The following is a 17,942-nucleotide window of genomic DNA, read 5'->3' as shown; positions in this document are numbered from 1 at the left end:
GCTGCCGGTGGCTCGTACTTGCCATCAGGGATGTTCTCCTCTACGACGATGGTGCGACGGAGGGCAGGGAGAAGAAGCGCGAAGAAAAATCGGCAGCAAGGAGACCGATCGGGAGTCACGGAATCGTGCGTATATTTACGCACAAAGATAGGCAATATGCCAATTGTTAGTAGATGGAGAATTAGGATAGGAAATTATTGGAGAGTGTTATTTTTGCTTTTTTCTAAAAACACAAGGATAGGGAAGAGAGATAGGGATCTCTTGGAGATGCTCTTACGGACAAGGAGCACGGGCGCTGAGAACGGCGAGGTACTAGGTCGGATGATGCCCTGGGCGAGCATGGCCTTGACCTGCTACTCCAGCTCGTCCTTCTGCAGCTGCGAGTAGCGGTACAGTCACACGGCGACGGGAGCGGTGTCCAGCAGGAGGTGACTACGGTGGTCGTACGGCCGCACCGGAGGAAGGCCCTGCGGCTCCTCGAAGATGGCGCGGTGCTGCTGCAGGAGGCGGTCCAGCTGGGGCTGCTGGGCATCCGCGGTGGCCACCAGCGCATGCTGCTGAGGCGCGACCGAGGAGGGGGCGCCCACACCCTGCCAGCAGACGCGGCGACCGTCGTGCCAGAAAGCCATCGTCATGGCGTCGAAGTCCCAGAGGATGGCCCCCAATGTGCGGAGGTAGTCGACACCGAGGATGCAGTCGAAGCAGCCCAAGTTGAGGCCGACGCACGTGATGGAGAACGCCTCACCCGCGCAAGGTAGGCAATCTCCGTTGGCGACAGTGACGCAGAGGTGCTCCCCTCCAGATGGCTGAAGCCCCAGGCGGCGCATGATGTCGCCCTGGAGGAAGTTGTGGGTGGAGCCGGTATCGAGTAGCGCCAGGAGACGCTCTCCCTGGATCACCACCGGAAGGAGCATGGTGTTGTCTGTAAGGATGCCTGCAAGTGCATGGAGGGAGACAACGAATGCGTTAGCTGGTTTTGGCTCCTGTGCGGCCTCCACCTCCGGAGCCGCAGCTGCGGCCGCTGTGTCGGCCGCCGACTCGTCCTCGACGATGTAGTCCCCGGACTACAAGTAGAAGAGCTGCTAGCACACATGCCCGGGAACATAGGGCTTGTCGCAGTTGAAGCATAGCCCCTGGCGGTGGCGCTCCAGCTGCTCGGCCGGCAGGAGACGGCGAAAGGGGCGGTTCGCCGCCAGGGCCGGGTTGGGCGCGGCCGGGGCTCCACCCGGCGGACGCGCCGACAGTGGCGCTGGGCGCTGCGGAGGTCGAGCGGCTCGGGGCGGTGGCGTCAGCTGCATGGCGATCGCTCGACGCTCGAACGCCCGGGCATAGTACTTGGCCGTCTGCAGGTCCTGTGGGTCGCGCAGCTCCACGTCCACCCGAATGTGATCCGGGAGGCCACCAACGAAGAGTTCGGCGCGCTAGCGCGAAGACAAGATCTGGACGTGGCATGCCACCGCCTGGAACCGGTCAGCGAAGTCCAGGACCGTCAAGATGAACGGTAGACGACCCAACTCGACCAGTCTGCTGCCGCGGATCGGGGGCCCGAAGCGTAGACGGCAGAGGTCCTTGAAGCGTTCCCACGATGGCATGCCCTCGTCCTGCTCGAGGGCGTAGTACCACATCTGGGCCGCTCCCCGAAGATGGTAGGAAGCGAGCCAGGTGCGGTCGGAGGCGAGCGTGCGCTGACCCCAGAAGAGCTGTTTGCACTGATTCAACCAGTTCAGGGGATCAGCCGTGCCATCGTATGTGGAGAACTCCAGCTTGTAGAACTGAGGGGGCGGCTCTTGGGATAGCGAGGGAAAGGTCGCGCCCTCGTGGTTCGGCGGCGACGTCGTGGCGGGGAATGGCGGGAACAGGCTGGAGCCCGGAATGAGTGTGTCGTCCATCCCATCGTAGAGGACACCCAAGGCCGGAACGCCGCCGTGCGCCATGTGCGGCCCAGTGGCCGGGGTCAGTTGCAGGTATGGCTGCGGGCTAGGCGCCGTGTAGATGGGCGCTGTTGTCCCGGTGAGCCAAGCCGGCAGCGGCGAGGGCGACGGCGGAAAACAGATCTGCTGGATGGGGACACCTTGGGACGGCGGCGGCACAGTGGACGTGGGTGCGGCACCGTCCCGTTGAAGGGCATCCCGTACTGGTATGTCGTCGTGGCCGCGGTCGACGGTGGGGGCGGTGGGGGCGGTTGTGGAGGCGGCACCGGCGGCAGCTGCGGCTGCGGCGCATAGGATCCCGCGAGGAAACACTGGATGCCCGCCACGGCCTGCCCTAGGTCCACGATCGTCGTGGTCATTTGCTCTGGAGTGAAGACAATTGGGGCGGCCGGCGATGGAGCCGTCAGTACCCCGGAGGCCCCTTGCGCACGAGACAGCAGCGCGCCCGTCGAGGGAGGTGGTGGGGCGCCGGTCGTCTGGGGAAGCGTCGCGGCCGGCGATGGTGGCGGCGGTTGGGTGGTGGGCGGAGAAGAGGAAGACATGATCGAACCAGAGATCCCTGATACCAGATTGATAGGAATCAGATCCCTACCGAGGTGTGGGCGTAGATTGTAGGCGTGGGAAGGGGGTGGTCGGAGCTGGATGCGCGCCCGACGGCTCTTGGGCGCCGTGGTCGCGCGAGGGGAGGAGGAACGTGGCGCAAGGAAAGGAACAGGGGCGGCTAGGGTTTAGGTCTCCCGGCTCCCTCAAGGAAGGCGAGCAGATTGATTGCTCTTGCTTGCCAAACCAAGTACTTTACAATGTTTATAAAGGAATAAAGCAGATAACTGGGCCGAGCCCATCTAATCTCCTGCGCCTAGCCACTAGCGGGCCTCCTCCTAGCATATTGCACGCCTGTCATAACAGCATTGTTTCTCATTTCTTTCAGTCTTCTTAACATCAAAGATCGGTAATATGTAAAACACACAAACAAAACTATGGAGCTGAAATTTGCATTTTGGTTAAATCTGATAGAATTTTCTTCATATACAGGGCATCAGTGATGTGATGCCATTCACATATCATCTTAATATTGTGTAAACTTGTATAACTGAAGTTGAGTCTTCTCCTATGCTTTTAGCAAGTTTTTCCTTATTATCCTTTCATGGCATTTATTCTATCTCTCAAGCTCCTATCAGAACCTTTTTTTGTTTACTAATTTATGTTCAGCCTCATGATGTTGATGCTCTAGCTGTACCAACCATGTGAATCATTGCACAGATGACTAGCACATCCAATTATGCATTGTGTGCTCCAAACAAGTTATTCTTTGAACCGATGTTAAAAAAGATTCTTGAATCTAATTTTTCTTTTGATGGTAGAGCAGAATGAAGCTTTGAAGCATGTTGGGTGACAGAAATTGTTCTAGCTATCAATTACTGTCCACAGACCACAGGTAAACAACATAAGAGATTAGTATGGCAATTGGTCATTTGTATTCCAGTTTTTATGCTGTAACAGGGCCACCTGCCGCTCTCTCTTTTTTTTTCAGGATATGTACAACTTCCTGATGGATTCTGTGGAGGATCTTGGTGAGTAAATCACATACTCATGAGAGACAGAGCCCTAGGGACGCTGGCCCTCTTGTTCTTGCCAGGGATAAGCTTGTGGATGGATCTGGTGAACCTTCTTTCGTCCTAAACTGCGATATCATTTTGAATACCCTTTTGCCTAGCTTTTATGATTTCACAGTTGCGGTGGTGCTGAGGCTACAAGTATGGCCACGAATAGCTGCCTTTGCGGTCTCCATTGTCGCGGAACCATTTTTCTAGGAACTGACTTTTCTGTCAATGTGTACTGGATGGAAGTACCATCCAGGCATGGTGTTGTGATAACAGAGGAGGTAACAGGAAGGGTTCAACGTTTTGTGGAGGATTTGGGTTCTTCAGTAAACCACGCGCCTGTAATTAGCATTCTGGTTGTTCGAAGTTTCCTAGCTAGAGTCTAATCTAGAGCTTTGTAGGTGCTAATTGCGACCGTTTAAACGGCTTTTGCTCTATGAACTCTATTATTCTTCTTCTTAATGAAAAAAAAAGATACACATCTCTATTGCGTAGCCTTGAAATAAAATTCCTGAGCTCTCCAGTTTGTGTGTATACTCGCTTTGATTGCAAATGCAAGTTGTTTGAATCATTTATAGTAAGGACAGCTTGATACTCCTAGAAAAATCTGCTTAAACCGTAACATAATCCAGCGATGCACAACCTGGTCCACAACAACTGTCCTCCCAAGTCCCAGCACTCCAGATCAGCTTGCCAGCACAAGCTATCAGTCTCACCACGCCATTAAAGCGTACCTCACCAATAAAAAAAGAAAGAAAGAATCGCAAGACAATGTCCTTGTTTTCAGGCAGATGCATCATCAGCTACCTTGCCTTCCTCGGCACTCGGGGCGGCGGCGGCGGCAGCAGGAACAACAACTTGGACCGAGTCAGGATCGACACGCTTCTCTTCTTCCACCACCGCCTGCACGTCGCCATGCGGATCGTCCTGCTCGGTTGCGGCTGAGGCCTGGACTGGTGCTTGCCCTCCCATCGCTGCTGCTCCGGCGTCGCCGGCGGCACCTGTTGCTGGCTCCACAGCCACGACCTTCTCTGCTGCCTCCTGATCAGCCTCTCCATCACCCGTCGCTGCTCCGGCGTCGCCGGCAGCACCTGTTGCTGGCTCCACAGCCACGGCCTTCTCTGCTGCCTCCTGATCAGCCTCTCCATCACCCGTCGCTGCTCCGGCGTCGCCGGCAGCACCTGTTGCTGGCTCCACAGCCACGGCCTTCTCTGCTGCCTCCTGATCAGCCTCTCCATCACCCGTCGCTGCTCCGGCGTCGCCGGCAGCACCTGTTGCTGGCTCCACAGCAACGACCTTCTCTGCCGCCTCTTGATCAGCCTCTCTATCAATAGTCTCTGCATCCTGAGGAATCAGGCAGCAAGTGCAGCGATTGGTTACTCATGTTAGTCGCTTGCATCATCATTTGTTATGTTGTTTTTTTTTTGTCATTTGAAAGAAGCATAGACAGCTGAAGCTTGGTAGGACTCTAGTTATCTAGTACCGAAGCAGTAGTGAAGGAAACGAAGCAGCTGCTCACTCACCTGTTTGAGAAGGTCGCTGAGGGACCTCCGGCGGCCGGCGTCAGCCGTGTCGGCCGCCGGGACCACCCCGTCGGCGCCCTTGGCCTTCTCCTCGCTCGCCACCGGTGCCGCCGCGGCGTCCTCCGCCACCAGCGGCGCCTCGCCCTTGACCTTGAGGTCACCCGGCTTCGTGGCGCACGCTCCCATGGCCAGCCGGAGGAGAGGAGGCTCGTCCCAACAGGAGAGACGGGAGGGCAAGGGAAGAAGAGACTGGGACTGGGAGGAGAAACCGCAATGCGGCCAATATGTAGCGAGTGGGCAATGTGGCCTTGCCGCCGGCCTCGGCATCATCAGCGCTGAGAAACTGCAAAAGCGTGCGAGGCTTTAGGCCCCATCAGGGCCAGGGCCCCTCCGGCAAGCGCCCTGGGGCGCAGGACTCGGCCGGCCCGGGCAGCTCGCGTTTCCATCGCTGTACCTGCACAACACAGCATGCTTCCCCATTGCACATATGGTAGTTACACCTAAAATTCCAAAACTTTACAAGATTCTCCATCATATCGAATATTTGAACGCATGCATAAAATATTAAATGTAGCTAAACAAAATAATTAATTATACAGTTTGTCTGTAATTTGCGAGACAATTCTTTTGAATCTAGTTAATTCATGATCGGATAATAATTACTAAATACAAACGAAAATACTACCGTACTTTACATCCAAAAATTTACACAACTAAACAAAGCCATGAAATTCTAGCACTGCCATGTTGGTTGCAGATTGTTGTAGAATCAAGTTGGTGAAACAAACTGCTACTGGAGCAGGAGACTGACTGATGCTCTGTCATACAGCTGCTGGCCCGTGCTGGGCATCTGCAGGACGACAGCGCCCAGAATTTCCTGACTCCACACCACACTGTATTTCTTGGATTCCATTATGCAGAAGCCTTCAGTTCTCACTCCATTCGCGCGCCAGGGGCCCTCTTCCGGCATGACCACGGTACCACGCACAAGTGGGTTTTCCTTTGCTGTTCTAGTATTTCCGGATGCAATAGTAGTTTCTGTAACAGGAATTCTGGATCAGAAATCTTCCAGTCTGTCTCCTTCAAAAAACAAGCAGCTCTTTTCAGGAAAATGCATAACTTGAATCTCAATGTGGTAGCAGACACTTGACAACACTGCTTTCAGAGACATTTCGCCAGCAACAGCAAGAACTGAAAACCAATGTAATCGCACCATCTCCACTGCATACCGATTCAGAGGCACCACAGGCCATTTCAGGTCAAAGCCTCAAAAGCAGTTGGACCTTGTTTATCAAAAAATAAAAAAAGACAGTTTGATCGCAAATGCATCAGGTGCAGAGCCTTAACCCTTTTCAGCAAAACCAGGCGCTCTTGTCTGCCACATCAGGAAGTAGTAGGATCCGATTATTGCACGCAAAAAAGGTAATAGCATCACAACCAAAAAATTACTCGCAATATCAAACACACAGCATTGAACATAGCTCGGAGTTTAGAATGCATGGCTGGAGTTCTAGCCCACCAACTGCCAAACCAAATGCATAACCTGCATGTCTTTTTCAATTATACTAGCTCATGGAAATGAGCTGGTACTACTTACTCCTGTGTTAATCCAGAAAGGCTAGTGATGTGATACAATCAGCACGGCACCACCTTAGACATCTGTGAAAAATAGTTTCTCAAACTGTGCAGTTAACAATACCTTAGATCAAGTCAACCTGGAAACCACGGTGATGATATCAAACACTCCAGTTATATCAATGTAACAAGTATTAGCCAGGACAGACCTTGCTGTTGCAGAGATGTCAAAGGACAATAACAGTAGCAAACGGAAGAAGAAATACACTTAATATACAACTCAATATAGCATCCTACAAATACACAACTGAGATGGCAATCAAAGTAATGCTATAGCATTATCCTATTCAAGCGTCAAACTGGAACCCACTGTATACAATTGCCCCGAAAGTGGCAGTGGGACCTCAAAAGAAGCAATTATATACTCTTCATCTCTTTTCAACAAAACTGGGCATTCTGTCCAGGAACTACCGTCACCTAACAACATACAAAGTGGACACTGCATGCATCAACGAAGCATCAGAATATAAACAGAGGTATGAACATGAGTATAAAATCTTTCGAATGTTCAACAGCCGTAGGCTTGTAGCCCACCAATTGCCCAAACAAATACAGAACATGCTTCAAAATGGTAGCTTGTAGAGATGAATAGCTCCTAGTACCCTAGTATTACTCCTGTTACTAGTCCTCCGATGGTCAATACAAAATACAATGCCTCAGGCCAGCTGAGCTATACAAAAACATCAGTGAAAAACCACAGGATTTCTGAAACTTAACAGTGAGCTTCCTAACCGACCTGGAAAACATGGAAGATACAAACCCTAGGTTGACATCAGTATAACAATGACATTAAAAAAAATGCACTGAGACAATGCCCCCATTCCCTCAACATCATATACGGATATCCCACGGGAGTATGCACCAGGACAGATAATAGAATAATTGGAGAAATGTCAAAATAAAGACACAGCAAACAGAACAGAAAATACACAGATCAATCAACACATAACACATCCAATTGCAGAGAGGCGGATAACATGAGTAACAATAACACTAAATACCACATTCAGGCGGATAACATAAGTAACGATAACAGTAAATACCACATTCAGGTGTCAAACTGTACTTACTGTAAGACTAACACTGGAAGAGTCATTAACTTAACCGATATGCAGTTAGCTAAGATGAAAAATTATGTAATACATCCTAATATCTAAGCTACTGCGATAAACAAAAGGATTACCAGCAACTCTAGAGTTTCTAGTTCTACCATTTCCACCATGTAATCAGTAAATCCTCTTTGGTTTGATGCCCATCTCAATTTCCTTAAGCTTCAGCTCCAGCTCCAGCCTCTCATTTTCCAGCTCCATCCTTTCATTCTCCAGCTTCATCTTCTCCAGCTCCCTGTCCTTCTCCTTGCAGGACCTCAGCCACTTCAAACGGCTCTGCTCGAGTTTCAGCATCTCCTCTTTTATCTTCAGGCGTTGTGTCTCAATTTGAACTGCATTCATACCACTAGGATTCTTCTCTGCAGCAGAACCACCACCAGTTCCCTCAGAAAACATTCGATTCATGTCAATGGCAGCAACTTCTGACAGATGAGACCCACAATGTCCCCCCTCATGGTCATGCTTCATCTTCTTGCTGCCATGAACTCTGTGATGACGATGATCTTCAGCACTGAACTCCAGATCATCATTGAACCCATCATCCTCGTCATCTTCATCAGAAAGAAACATCTGATCATCCTCATCATCATATCCAAACGAGCACTTCTTTCCCTGTTCACCCGGGCTCCTAAGCGCCATACGCAGCGACCTCTGAAGGGCCGGATCATCTAGCAGGCAGTGCCGGTTATGGTTGTGGTAGGAGCACATCTCCTCGTAGTGCAGATGCTTTGAGCTCAGGTGCTTCTTGGCCTCCTCCTTGAGCTTTGCAGATAGGCTCACCTGTTCAAGGAGCGCCGGTTTCTCAACAATCTGACAAGCCGTACCCCGGCCAAGGATCTCGGTGAGCCTCTTGTACCTCTTGTTGAGGTCGTTGAACTTATCCTCGCACTGCTGCGGTGACACGGAGAAGCTCCTCTCGGTCATGACCGAGGAAACGAGCCTCCACTTGCCCTTCCTCTTGAGCATGGCGTGCCTCTTCCTCCCGCTGCTGGTGCCGTGGTCCGCGTCGATGTCCTCGTCGATGTAGGCCACGGCCGACACGAGCAGCTTGACCATCTCGCTGGTCCACTTGACCCGGTGCCACTGCGAGGCCGGGGCCGCAGCCTTGCCGCGGCCATGGTGGCCGTCGTCGGCGTCCTCCTCGGAGCTCAGCGAGGGCTTCACCGCACCCCCGAACCCCTGCATCTGGTTCGCGGCGGGGGCAGCGAACGCGCCCTGGTGAACCTGAACCACCTGGGGCTGGTCGGCGAAGTGGAACGGCTGCCCCAGATCGAAGGGGGCCCCGCCCGGGATCAGAGCTCGCGGCGGCAGATTCCCCTCCATCTCCGACGAGAGAACACCCGCTCCCTCCGGCGGCCGGCCTGAGCACAGAGCTCCCCCGATTCCAACCAAAGACCAAGAAGGCCTTTGGGATATTCAGCAGAAAGGCCTGTGCTGCTGGCTCCAAAACCTCACCAAACTTGTGAGAAGATGGCTGCTAGCCGGCGAAAAGCCGCCGCCTTTTCTTGGGCGGTGGAGAGTTTGCTGCGGGATTTGTGGGGCGGGGAGGCGGAAATAGCCAAAGCTTGCAGCTGGGGTCTGCAAAGCGCGGGCGGCTGCTGCCGCTACAACAATCTTTGGCACGGCAGTTATGGCAACGCAAGAACCGAAGCAAGCAAGAAAGGGGAATCCTAGGCACACGAGAAATCCCCCATCCTCGAAAACGAAATCCTCGAGACCAAGGAAGGAGGCGACGAGCTAGGATTGGGGAAGAACCGTACCGAGGCGGCGGCGAGGGCTTCCCCAACAATCGCGGCAGTGGAAAAGAATGCGAACTCGAGGCCGGGGAGGAAGAGCAAATCGGGTGAGGAATCGCAGCAGCTAACCTGGGCGGAAACAAAAGGGGGGCCTCAGGCGCATCTAGCAATGAGTCAGCTTTCCAGGATTTCTTTTGCCCATTCTTCCTCCTCCGCTCGGCCCGGTTGGTGGCAACTGGCAGCAGAGCGGATACAGTCAGGCGGGAGGAACAGACAAGGGGTCGGAGCTCCCAGACAAGGTTGGCGCAGGAAGGCGATGGAGGATGATACTCAGGAGAAGGGGAAGGCGTAAAATTGACACGCTGCTAGGCTTCCAAGAACGCTTGCAAATAAGTGTAAACAACTGCAAAGAAGGGAGTAAACAACGAGAGGAAAGCTGGCAAGTTGGGCGCCGGGGATGATTCGGTGCGGAGCATTTGGCCTCGCCGGGGGAGTGTGTGCGGCACGCACGCAAGAACACGTAGGCAGCGCTTTCGTGCCGGGTCCGGCTATAAAATGAGAGATGAGTGCTTAAGAAAACGGCTGGTGGGGCCCTTTAATCAGAGGGAGCTGCTTGCCCAACTAAGGCCATGTTTAGTTTCAAAAAAATTCAAGATTCTCCGTCACATTGAATTTTTGGACACATACATGAAGTATTAAATATAGTTTAAAAAAATAACCAATTACACAGTTTAGCTGTAAATGATGAGATGAATCTATTGAGCCTAATTAGTTCATAATTGGACACTAATTACCAAATAAAAACGAAAATACTACAGTAGCCGAACTAAAAAAATTTGCGAAATAAACACGCCATAACAATCATTGATGGCCCGAGCAGCAGTAATTACTGCATATGTGGCTAAAACATTTGAATATTTTTTAATCATGATATAGGGTCCAAACTGTATCCTGATTGTTGCTCCTTGTATCTGTCACAATGGATCCTTGGCACTTAAGATTTCCAAGTCATAGATATCTGGCTGAAGCTGTACCTTAATAGGTATGTGTGTTTACCTATAATAATAGATTCAGATCATGTTTGGATCATATAGTCTCATGACAAATTTAGTCCCTTTTTTGTTTAGAATCAGGGACTAAAAGGAGTAAAAGGTTATTAAATTAATGGTACAAAAGACCATGTTACCATAACAGGAGCAAGTGCGAGTGGAAATGGTGGGGCAGGAGACAAAAAAGTAGATCTTCTGTAGGTTTTTAGTCCCAATAAGCACCTCGAAGAGGCACTTCTGGATCTTAACCCCAATTTGCACTTTTAGTCCCTCTTATTTGGATTCTTAGAAAATAAAGTGCAGGTACTTGTGCATAAGTCTCATGAACCAAACAGAACCTCAAAGTACTCGCATTACATAGGTTATGTTTAGTTTCCAAAATATTTTCTACGATACCCATCACATCAAATCTTTGGACATGTACATGGAGCATTAAATGCAGTTGAAAAATAACTAATTACACAATTTTACCATTTTATACTAGATGAATCTTTTGAGCCTAATTAGTCCATGATTGGACATTAATTGTTAAATAACAACGAAATGTGCTACAATACCAAAATTCAAACTTTTTCGCGAACTAAACACAGCCATAGATTTCAAGTGTTCGCCTGTTCCATGTCATAAGATGATGTAGGCCATGTTTAGTTCTCAAAAAAAATTGCACAGTACCCGTCATATTGAATCTTCGAACACATGCATGGAGCATTAAATGCAATTGAAAAATAACTAATTACACAGTCTAACTGATTAGCACGAGCTGAATCTTTTAAGCCTAATTAGTTCATAATTGGACATTATTTGTCAAGTAACAATGAAATATGCTACAGTACCAAAACCTAAACTTTTTCACCAACTAAACACACTGGTAGTAGCTCAGTTGTTGTATCAGTATCATGACAATGAGTTCAAAGCATTTATACTTTCTAGTGCTAGATTTGAAGCCCTAGCTATATGTTGTGTTGTACTTATAAGGGCATCTCTAGTTTATATGACTTGATTGACCTTAAGCTGGGATCCACACCAAGATAAAGTCGACCTGCACTATGTATAAGGGCAGCAACCGACATAGTCGCACTGCCGGCGTGCGTGTGCGTGGGTGCATCGGACTCCGATCTACAGTGTTGGTGTCTGGTCGTCTGGACAAGGAGAACACTGGCGCCGCGCTCGGGCGAAAGCAGATGAAAACGAAACGCTAAACTCTGAGTCGCGACCGCGGCGTAAAAGGGCGGAAGTCTGGAAAATCTATTGGGTGTGTGCCTGGCTGCCTGGTTGTATACTACAAATTGGACCAAATACTACTGCCTACTGTGTATTTAGATCTTGGCCCCCCTACCTGTCATGCCTGCGTTAAGCTAGGCTTCACCGTAAATAAAATAAATGCAACTTGCAAAGCTTCACCGTGCACGTTAGGAGCAATAGAAACGTGAGCAGCAAACTAGTACATTTTTATAGATTGTTTATTCGTTAGAGTCGGGCAATAAGCTTAGGACCTGGCCATATGCTTCTTCTTTTTTTTTTTGCTTAGGACCGATGTTGTAATGTTTGAGGGCGACCTCAAAAAAGCCAGATCATCCTTAAGGTCGGTAAAATCCACATACTACGGATGTCCTGATAATATATGTAAATTATTTTGAAATGGAGTTGGTGCATATTTCTTCTCTTTATATGACAATCATAAAAAATCCTTACATGTTGGTTGACGATTGTTGTATTACCATGGGATTCATCGAACCTTGCTGCTGCTTTTAATCGCGGAGATTAGGATGTGGTGGGTCGTTTTCGGCCACTGACGTCACGGGATTAGCAGTAGAACGATTGTTACCCACCTGCCTGCCTGCCTGCTTGCCATTTCTAAGCCTACAAGTAGGCTTTTTATATATAATTGTTGGGGATCGCTACCTGGGGGTTACCGGCAGAACAGTGGTTGTTACTAACCTCCTTCTATAACCTTCGGCCCATTCGTCGGCTTTGCTGTCTCGCAGGTCGGAGGTTTTCCCACAGAGCTCCACTCCCGCAAAGGTCCAATAATAACGAACCTTCGGAGGTGAACGAAGATCCCCTCGCTGCCTACGACTGAATGCCAAGAACTCCAAGGGCCTTCGATCTCGGATCGAAGGGGTGCAGCCCAGAGGACGGAGCGCCCCCGGGTCATCAGGAACTTTCGAAGGTGCGCTGAGGATCACGACTCGAGCGGGTTTACGTGTCGTAAATGGCACTTCGACTGGGGTACAAGCGCAAAGACCAAACAAGACCTCTGAAAGTGCTGACATAGGGTGAATTGGCGTGGACAAAGACGTAATTGTATCAAGGGCCATCGAGTAAAGACTAGTTAGGGGCTCCGATATTGCAGATATAAGGTAAAAATGCATGGGCAAGAATGTAAATGTACCTTGGGACCTGGGAGTATAAATACCCCTAGCTTTCTCCACTGTAATAACTTTTTGATCATTGGAAAAAACTCACTCTGAGTAATTATCCGTAGGTCTTGGAGTGCTCAGTTCTTTCTTGTATGTTTGGAGTCCTAGCAACCCTCGGGTGTGAAGGTCCCAATAATAATATGTAAGTAGAATACATGTACTCCCTCCGTAATGATATTAGAAGTCATTTAGAATAGCATTTAGCATACCAAAGAGTGATTAATTAGGAGTATATAGTGTCTCGACCGTTTATAGGTGAATTCTCGTCCAGGGGTTATAGTGTTAATTTATATTTCTAATACAAACAACATAATGGATGACGGTGGCTGATCAAGAGAATTTCGTGGGCTCGTCGCAAGCCGCAAGTGGGGTGCTGTCATGCTCCTTGTCCATACGCGCAGGACCCTTTCTTCTTGGGGCAATTCAGAGATGATTGAAGAAGCCCCGGTTTGTCACTCAAATGTCAGGGTGCATTGAACGCTAAAAATTAATCCTGGGATTATATTCCTTGTCCGGCGTTACTCCTCAAAATAAATTGTATGAATGCTTTGGATCCATTGTCGTAGGTACAAGACACAAACAACTAAAATAACTTGTGACCGATGTCATAGGTGAAAGTAGGTAAAGTAACGACTATAAAACTTAGGCTATATTTCTAAGATCAACCTCAAATTTTTTGGATCTCTTATCATAGATACAACAATGTTATAATTAAGATACATTTTAGAGCATCTCCAGCAGTTTTCCAATAAACATCTCCCAATAAAATAGTATTGGGATGTCCCGTTCCAATGCCACTTTTATAAATTATTGGAGAGATACAGTTCCCTAATAACCTTATCTCAATACAACTAACATATTGGGAGAGCCAAAAGTCTCTCTCTATTGAAGGGGAGTTGGGGTGAAATATTGGGACATCCAATTAGGGAAGGAGAGATTTCGGGAATTGCTGGAGTATATCTTCTCCCCAATATTATCAGTTTATTAGAGAAAGAGAGACGGTTGGAGATGCTCTTAAAATTGATATTCAACTAGAAAATGACATGATAATTCGGAGCATTATACCACATGCAGCAACTATGAGCCTGATTTGTTGAATGCTAAAATATGGACATACTAAAACGTAGGCATGCTAAATTTTTTTTACCAAAATTTACTAGCAAGTTTAGAATAGCACTAGGTTACGTGGGCTACCTTCTGGATTCCAACCAAATGAGTGTCAAAATTTATGAACTTGCCTACATTTTGACATGCCTAGAAGCCAACCAAGCAGACTCTAAGTTGGACATGATATCCAAGACTAGAAAATTATACATGCAACAATAAAGATCCAGCTTAGGCTACCTATTGTCCTAGGTACAACACACGCAGTAATTAAAATACAGTTTGAGCATGTAGATGATGCTAGAAAATTTTGTAAATGCTTTTAGTCTATTGTTGTAGGTAAAATGTATCTAGCAACAAATTGACTTGCGGCTCCTAAGAAATGACGCTAAGATATACTCCCTCCGTCTTGGAATGTAAGGTACTTTAGTTTGGCCTAAGTCAACTATTTTAAGTTTGACCGTGTTTATAGAAAAGAGTAATGATATTTTGAATATCAATTGAGAATAGTTAAATCCATCATGGAATGAATTTTCATAATTTACTTATTTGATGATGCTAATATTCTTCTCTATAAATTTAGTCAAATTTAGACTATTTTGACTTAGGATAAAGTAAAATGTCTTACATTTCAGGACCGAGAGAGTAGTATCAAACTTTTATTTACCTAGAATGGAAACTTTAGAGGAAATGTTACTATTTTTATTATATTGTAGAGTACACTAGAAGTAGGAGAAAGGACCACTAGACAGGGTTTTACTTCTGCAGCCCATCAAAATTTGACAGGGTTTTACTTCTGCAGCCCATCAGACCACTAGGAGAAAAAGGACTTTCTTTGTACCGAATGAACATACCAGAGCTGGACTGCTGGAGAGGAGAGACCTGACGCCAAAAGATTTCATCAGTCCACGGGACCAATAGTCCCATCTGTCGAAAATTCAATTCATGGGCAGCTCCAACTCCAATGGCAGGGCTCTCTGAGCCGACGATTTCTTCCTTGCTACAGTACGAAGCAGTAGCAGGAGAAAATGCAGACACGCCAGCGTCAATTGTTAGTCTGTCCACCGTCAGACCAACCTCTCCTCCGTCGGAAAAATATATACGGGCACGTGCGTTCAGAGGACCTGTATCACCTGACGGTGAAATATATGCTTTGGGTTGGAAAACATGGCCATCAATTTAGTTGCTGTGAACGAGTACTGGAGCCATCGATGACCGGAGGAGAAGGAAGGCCGTGCTGGTAGTCGCCACTGATGCAATGCGATTCGTGTTGCCAACGACGGGATTTCTCGGTGCATCGTCCTGAAAATCCTGCGATGACCTGAGCAATGCCATGGCGAGGATGATCCGAGCCGATTGAGAAGTTGAGATGAGGATAATGGGCCCGGCCCAGCATAACGGGCCACAAATTACCTGGCCTTTTCGGCCCACCGCACGTCTCGCTTATTTCTCTCTCCTCTCGCCGGCGAGGCGAAGGAACCCAACCCAGCCAGCCATTCTCGCCGCCGGGACCCGTAAGCCGGTGCGTGCGGCGACCGGAGAGCGCGGGCTGCCCTAAGCCACACCGCGGTTCTAGGACTTCTCCATTCCCAGTGCCCTCGCGCCGCATCGCCCCCTGTGCGCCCGCCCGTCCGCAGCCTCCGGCGATGGGCTCGCCCCCTAGGGGACCCCCGCCGGCTGCTCCGGCGCCGCCGCCGCCGGCCCCAGCAGGTATCTCTCTTGTTTCCCTCTTCCCGTCCAACGTCGACGGCCTTTCTACTGACTTGTTGATGCTTTCAGCGCTAGAATAGTGTGCCTGGGCTTGCGAATTCGATTCTCCTCTTGTAGCTGTGTGGGTTCCGTTTCGTCACCTAGAAATGGAGCAAGTTCACTAGTCGATGCGCGCGCAAACACTAACACTCCCTAATAACTCGTCATTCCCTAACAAGTAACGCTTTCTACCGGTCAAATTCAGGTCTTGAACTAACTGTAGTTCCAATATGAACTAACTGTAACTAAGGTACGAACAGAAATGCAGGTGTTAAGATGCTATAAAAATGCTTGACTTTTTTACCACATAAGCACTCACTATCCTGACGCACAAATTTAAAGACACCGGAATTGACATGTTAGAGCCCTCTAAAACACTTGGAGTGAGATTTATTAGCTTTTCTTTTTATATATTCGTTTGTTTTGAGGAAACTATGCTCTTTTTTTTTTTTGCGAGGGATGCTCATTTCATTTCAAATATATAGTAAGGCAGATTCTTCATTTTTGGGATCCCTTCATTTTTTCTGTACAGGGAGGCCTTTCAAGTCCATTTCCAATGGGACAATTGAACTATGAGAAAATGCAGCCAGGCTTGAGCCCTAGCTTCACACACTGATTGCCTTTCAGGAACTAGGTCTTGACACATATCACGCTTCCGGTACATCAAGCTAAAGCTAACATAATCAGCAGGTACTCCCTCCGTCTCAAAAAGAATGCAACTCTTGCTTTTTGAGAAATCAAACAATTTCAGGTTTGACCGAATTTATATAAAATAGTATTACTATTTATATTACAAACTAAATATTATTAGACTAATCATATATTTTCATACTAAATATATTTGGATACATAAATATTAATAACTTTTTATACAAATTTGGTCAAAATTAATATTATTTGACTCCTCGAGAAATGAGATTTACATTCTTTTTGGGATGAAGGGAGTATATGATGTGCAGTTGTTTATTTCCTTGCCTTTTTCTGTTTGAGTCAACTATGCTTTCATCACTATTGGCCTCCGTAACATCTTTCTTGGTCAAGCAGTAGTTAACAGGAGACAAAATTACTTGTTGCCTTGTTGGTTTACTCTGTTTGTTTTCCATATTAATATTTTTGCTTGTAGTTGCAGTAAATACCTGTTATGAACTTATGATGGAATCGACTCACCGCCTCTTCAGGATAATATTGGCTATCTATCAGTCAGTGACTTTTAGGCACTAACGTAAACATGCATTTGCCTTTCAATTTGTGAAGCAAGTCATGACTCACGCAGCTTGCAGAAATGGAGTCTGATATCTGGCTGGTTTCTGAAATTCAGACAGATTATGTGCATCAATCAGCAATTGGCATCTTAAATTCGGATGTAATCTGAGTAGCGATTTCAGACTACTTGCAACAGACGCTTACATGGGTGCATTCACATATGTATGCAAGGCATGGAGGAGCATACATCTTTGTAACAAACTGCGATCACTCTGTACAATTCTTAGGAGGAGCAAAGGGGTAGAATATGTAGCATGCCATTGTAGCCTTGTAGGTAGTAGACTGACCATGTATTTGAAGTTTTTTTTTGCTAGATTACTAGATTAGTGTATAGTCTTAGCTGCTCCTAGTTATGGATGTCACAAACCTAACTGTATAAATGTTTTACGTTGCCTTGTTCTGATCCTATCCTTTGATGAGGAGATTCATGTTCTATACTTGTGATGCTGCCAGCTTTGTATATGTGCACATGTTGATTTACAGTTATTTTGCACAGGACTACAATTCTGAATAAATCAGTTGTATATGCAGAAACTCGCGAAATGATGGTTTCTTCCGGTCATTGGTTGCCAGAATGGCCATTTCTTTTGTTGAGATTTGAAAACAGTGCAGATGAAATATAACTTGAGAAAACTGCTGTCTTCTAAATCCGAAACATACAGCACAGCATGAGTACAATATAAAAATTGTAATGCCTGAAAAAACAAATCAGGATGCTGACATAAATAAAATTAGTAATACCTCAATAAAAGAATCCAAGATGGTGACAATGAATCTGGAACGTCTGGAACCATGTAAAACCAAAATCTACCCAAAACTTCA

General features: G+C 47.7%; 2 protein-coding genes and 2 long non-coding RNA genes across 5 annotated transcripts; 2 read left to right on the top strand and 2 right to left on the bottom strand.

Annotated features, from left to right (window-relative positions):
- Positions 1–2,453: 2,453 nt before the first annotated feature.
- LOC120656006 lies at positions 2,454–3,632 on the top strand. The gene is made up of 2 exons (XR_005667790.1): positions 2,454–3,366; positions 3,463–3,632. It is a non-coding gene; the product is annotated as an uncharacterized LOC120656006 (long non-coding RNA).
- Positions 3,633–4,073: 441 nt separating this feature from the next.
- LOC120656005 (circumsporozoite protein-like) lies at positions 4,074–5,376 on the bottom strand. Of its 2 annotated transcripts, XM_039933996.1 has the most exons (3): positions 5,056–5,376; positions 4,649–4,876; positions 4,074–4,558 (listed from the first exon to the last, which is right to left on the bottom strand). In XM_039933996.1, exons 1-3 carry the CDS (start codon positions 5,239–5,241, stop codon positions 4,316–4,318), a joined length of 657 nt encoding a protein of 218 aa, XP_039789930.1. In that variant the 5' UTR covers positions 5,242–5,376; the 3' UTR covers positions 4,074–4,315. The 2 variants fall into 2 exon arrangements, with proteins under 2 accessions (XP_039789930.1, XP_039789929.1); XM_039933995.1 differs by having other exon boundaries at positions 4,074–4,876; positions 5,056–5,372.
- A 2,240-nt stretch (positions 5,377–7,616) lies between these two features.
- On the bottom strand, positions 7,617–10,055 carry LOC120656004. Its single transcript, XM_039933994.1, has one exon. The coding sequence runs from the start codon at positions 9,120–9,122 to the stop codon at positions 7,917–7,919; it is 1,206 nt and encodes a 401-aa protein (XP_039789928.1). The 5' UTR covers positions 9,123–10,055; the 3' UTR covers positions 7,617–7,916.
- A 5,533-nt stretch (positions 10,056–15,588) lies between these two features.
- LOC120656003 lies at positions 15,589–17,557 on the top strand. Its single transcript, XR_005667789.1, has 2 exons — positions 15,589–15,818; positions 16,390–17,557. It is a non-coding gene; the product is annotated as an uncharacterized LOC120656003 (long non-coding RNA).
- The last annotated feature ends 385 nt before the right edge of the window (positions 17,558–17,942 follow it).

The sequence above is a fragment of the Panicum virgatum genome, chromosome 1N (genome assembly GCF_016808335.1).
Source record: "Panicum virgatum strain AP13 chromosome 1N, P.virgatum_v5, whole genome shotgun sequence".
Taxonomy (NCBI): Eukaryota; Viridiplantae; Streptophyta; class Magnoliopsida; order Poales; family Poaceae; genus Panicum; species Panicum virgatum.
This window is presented reverse-complemented; position numbering and strand designations above follow the sequence as displayed.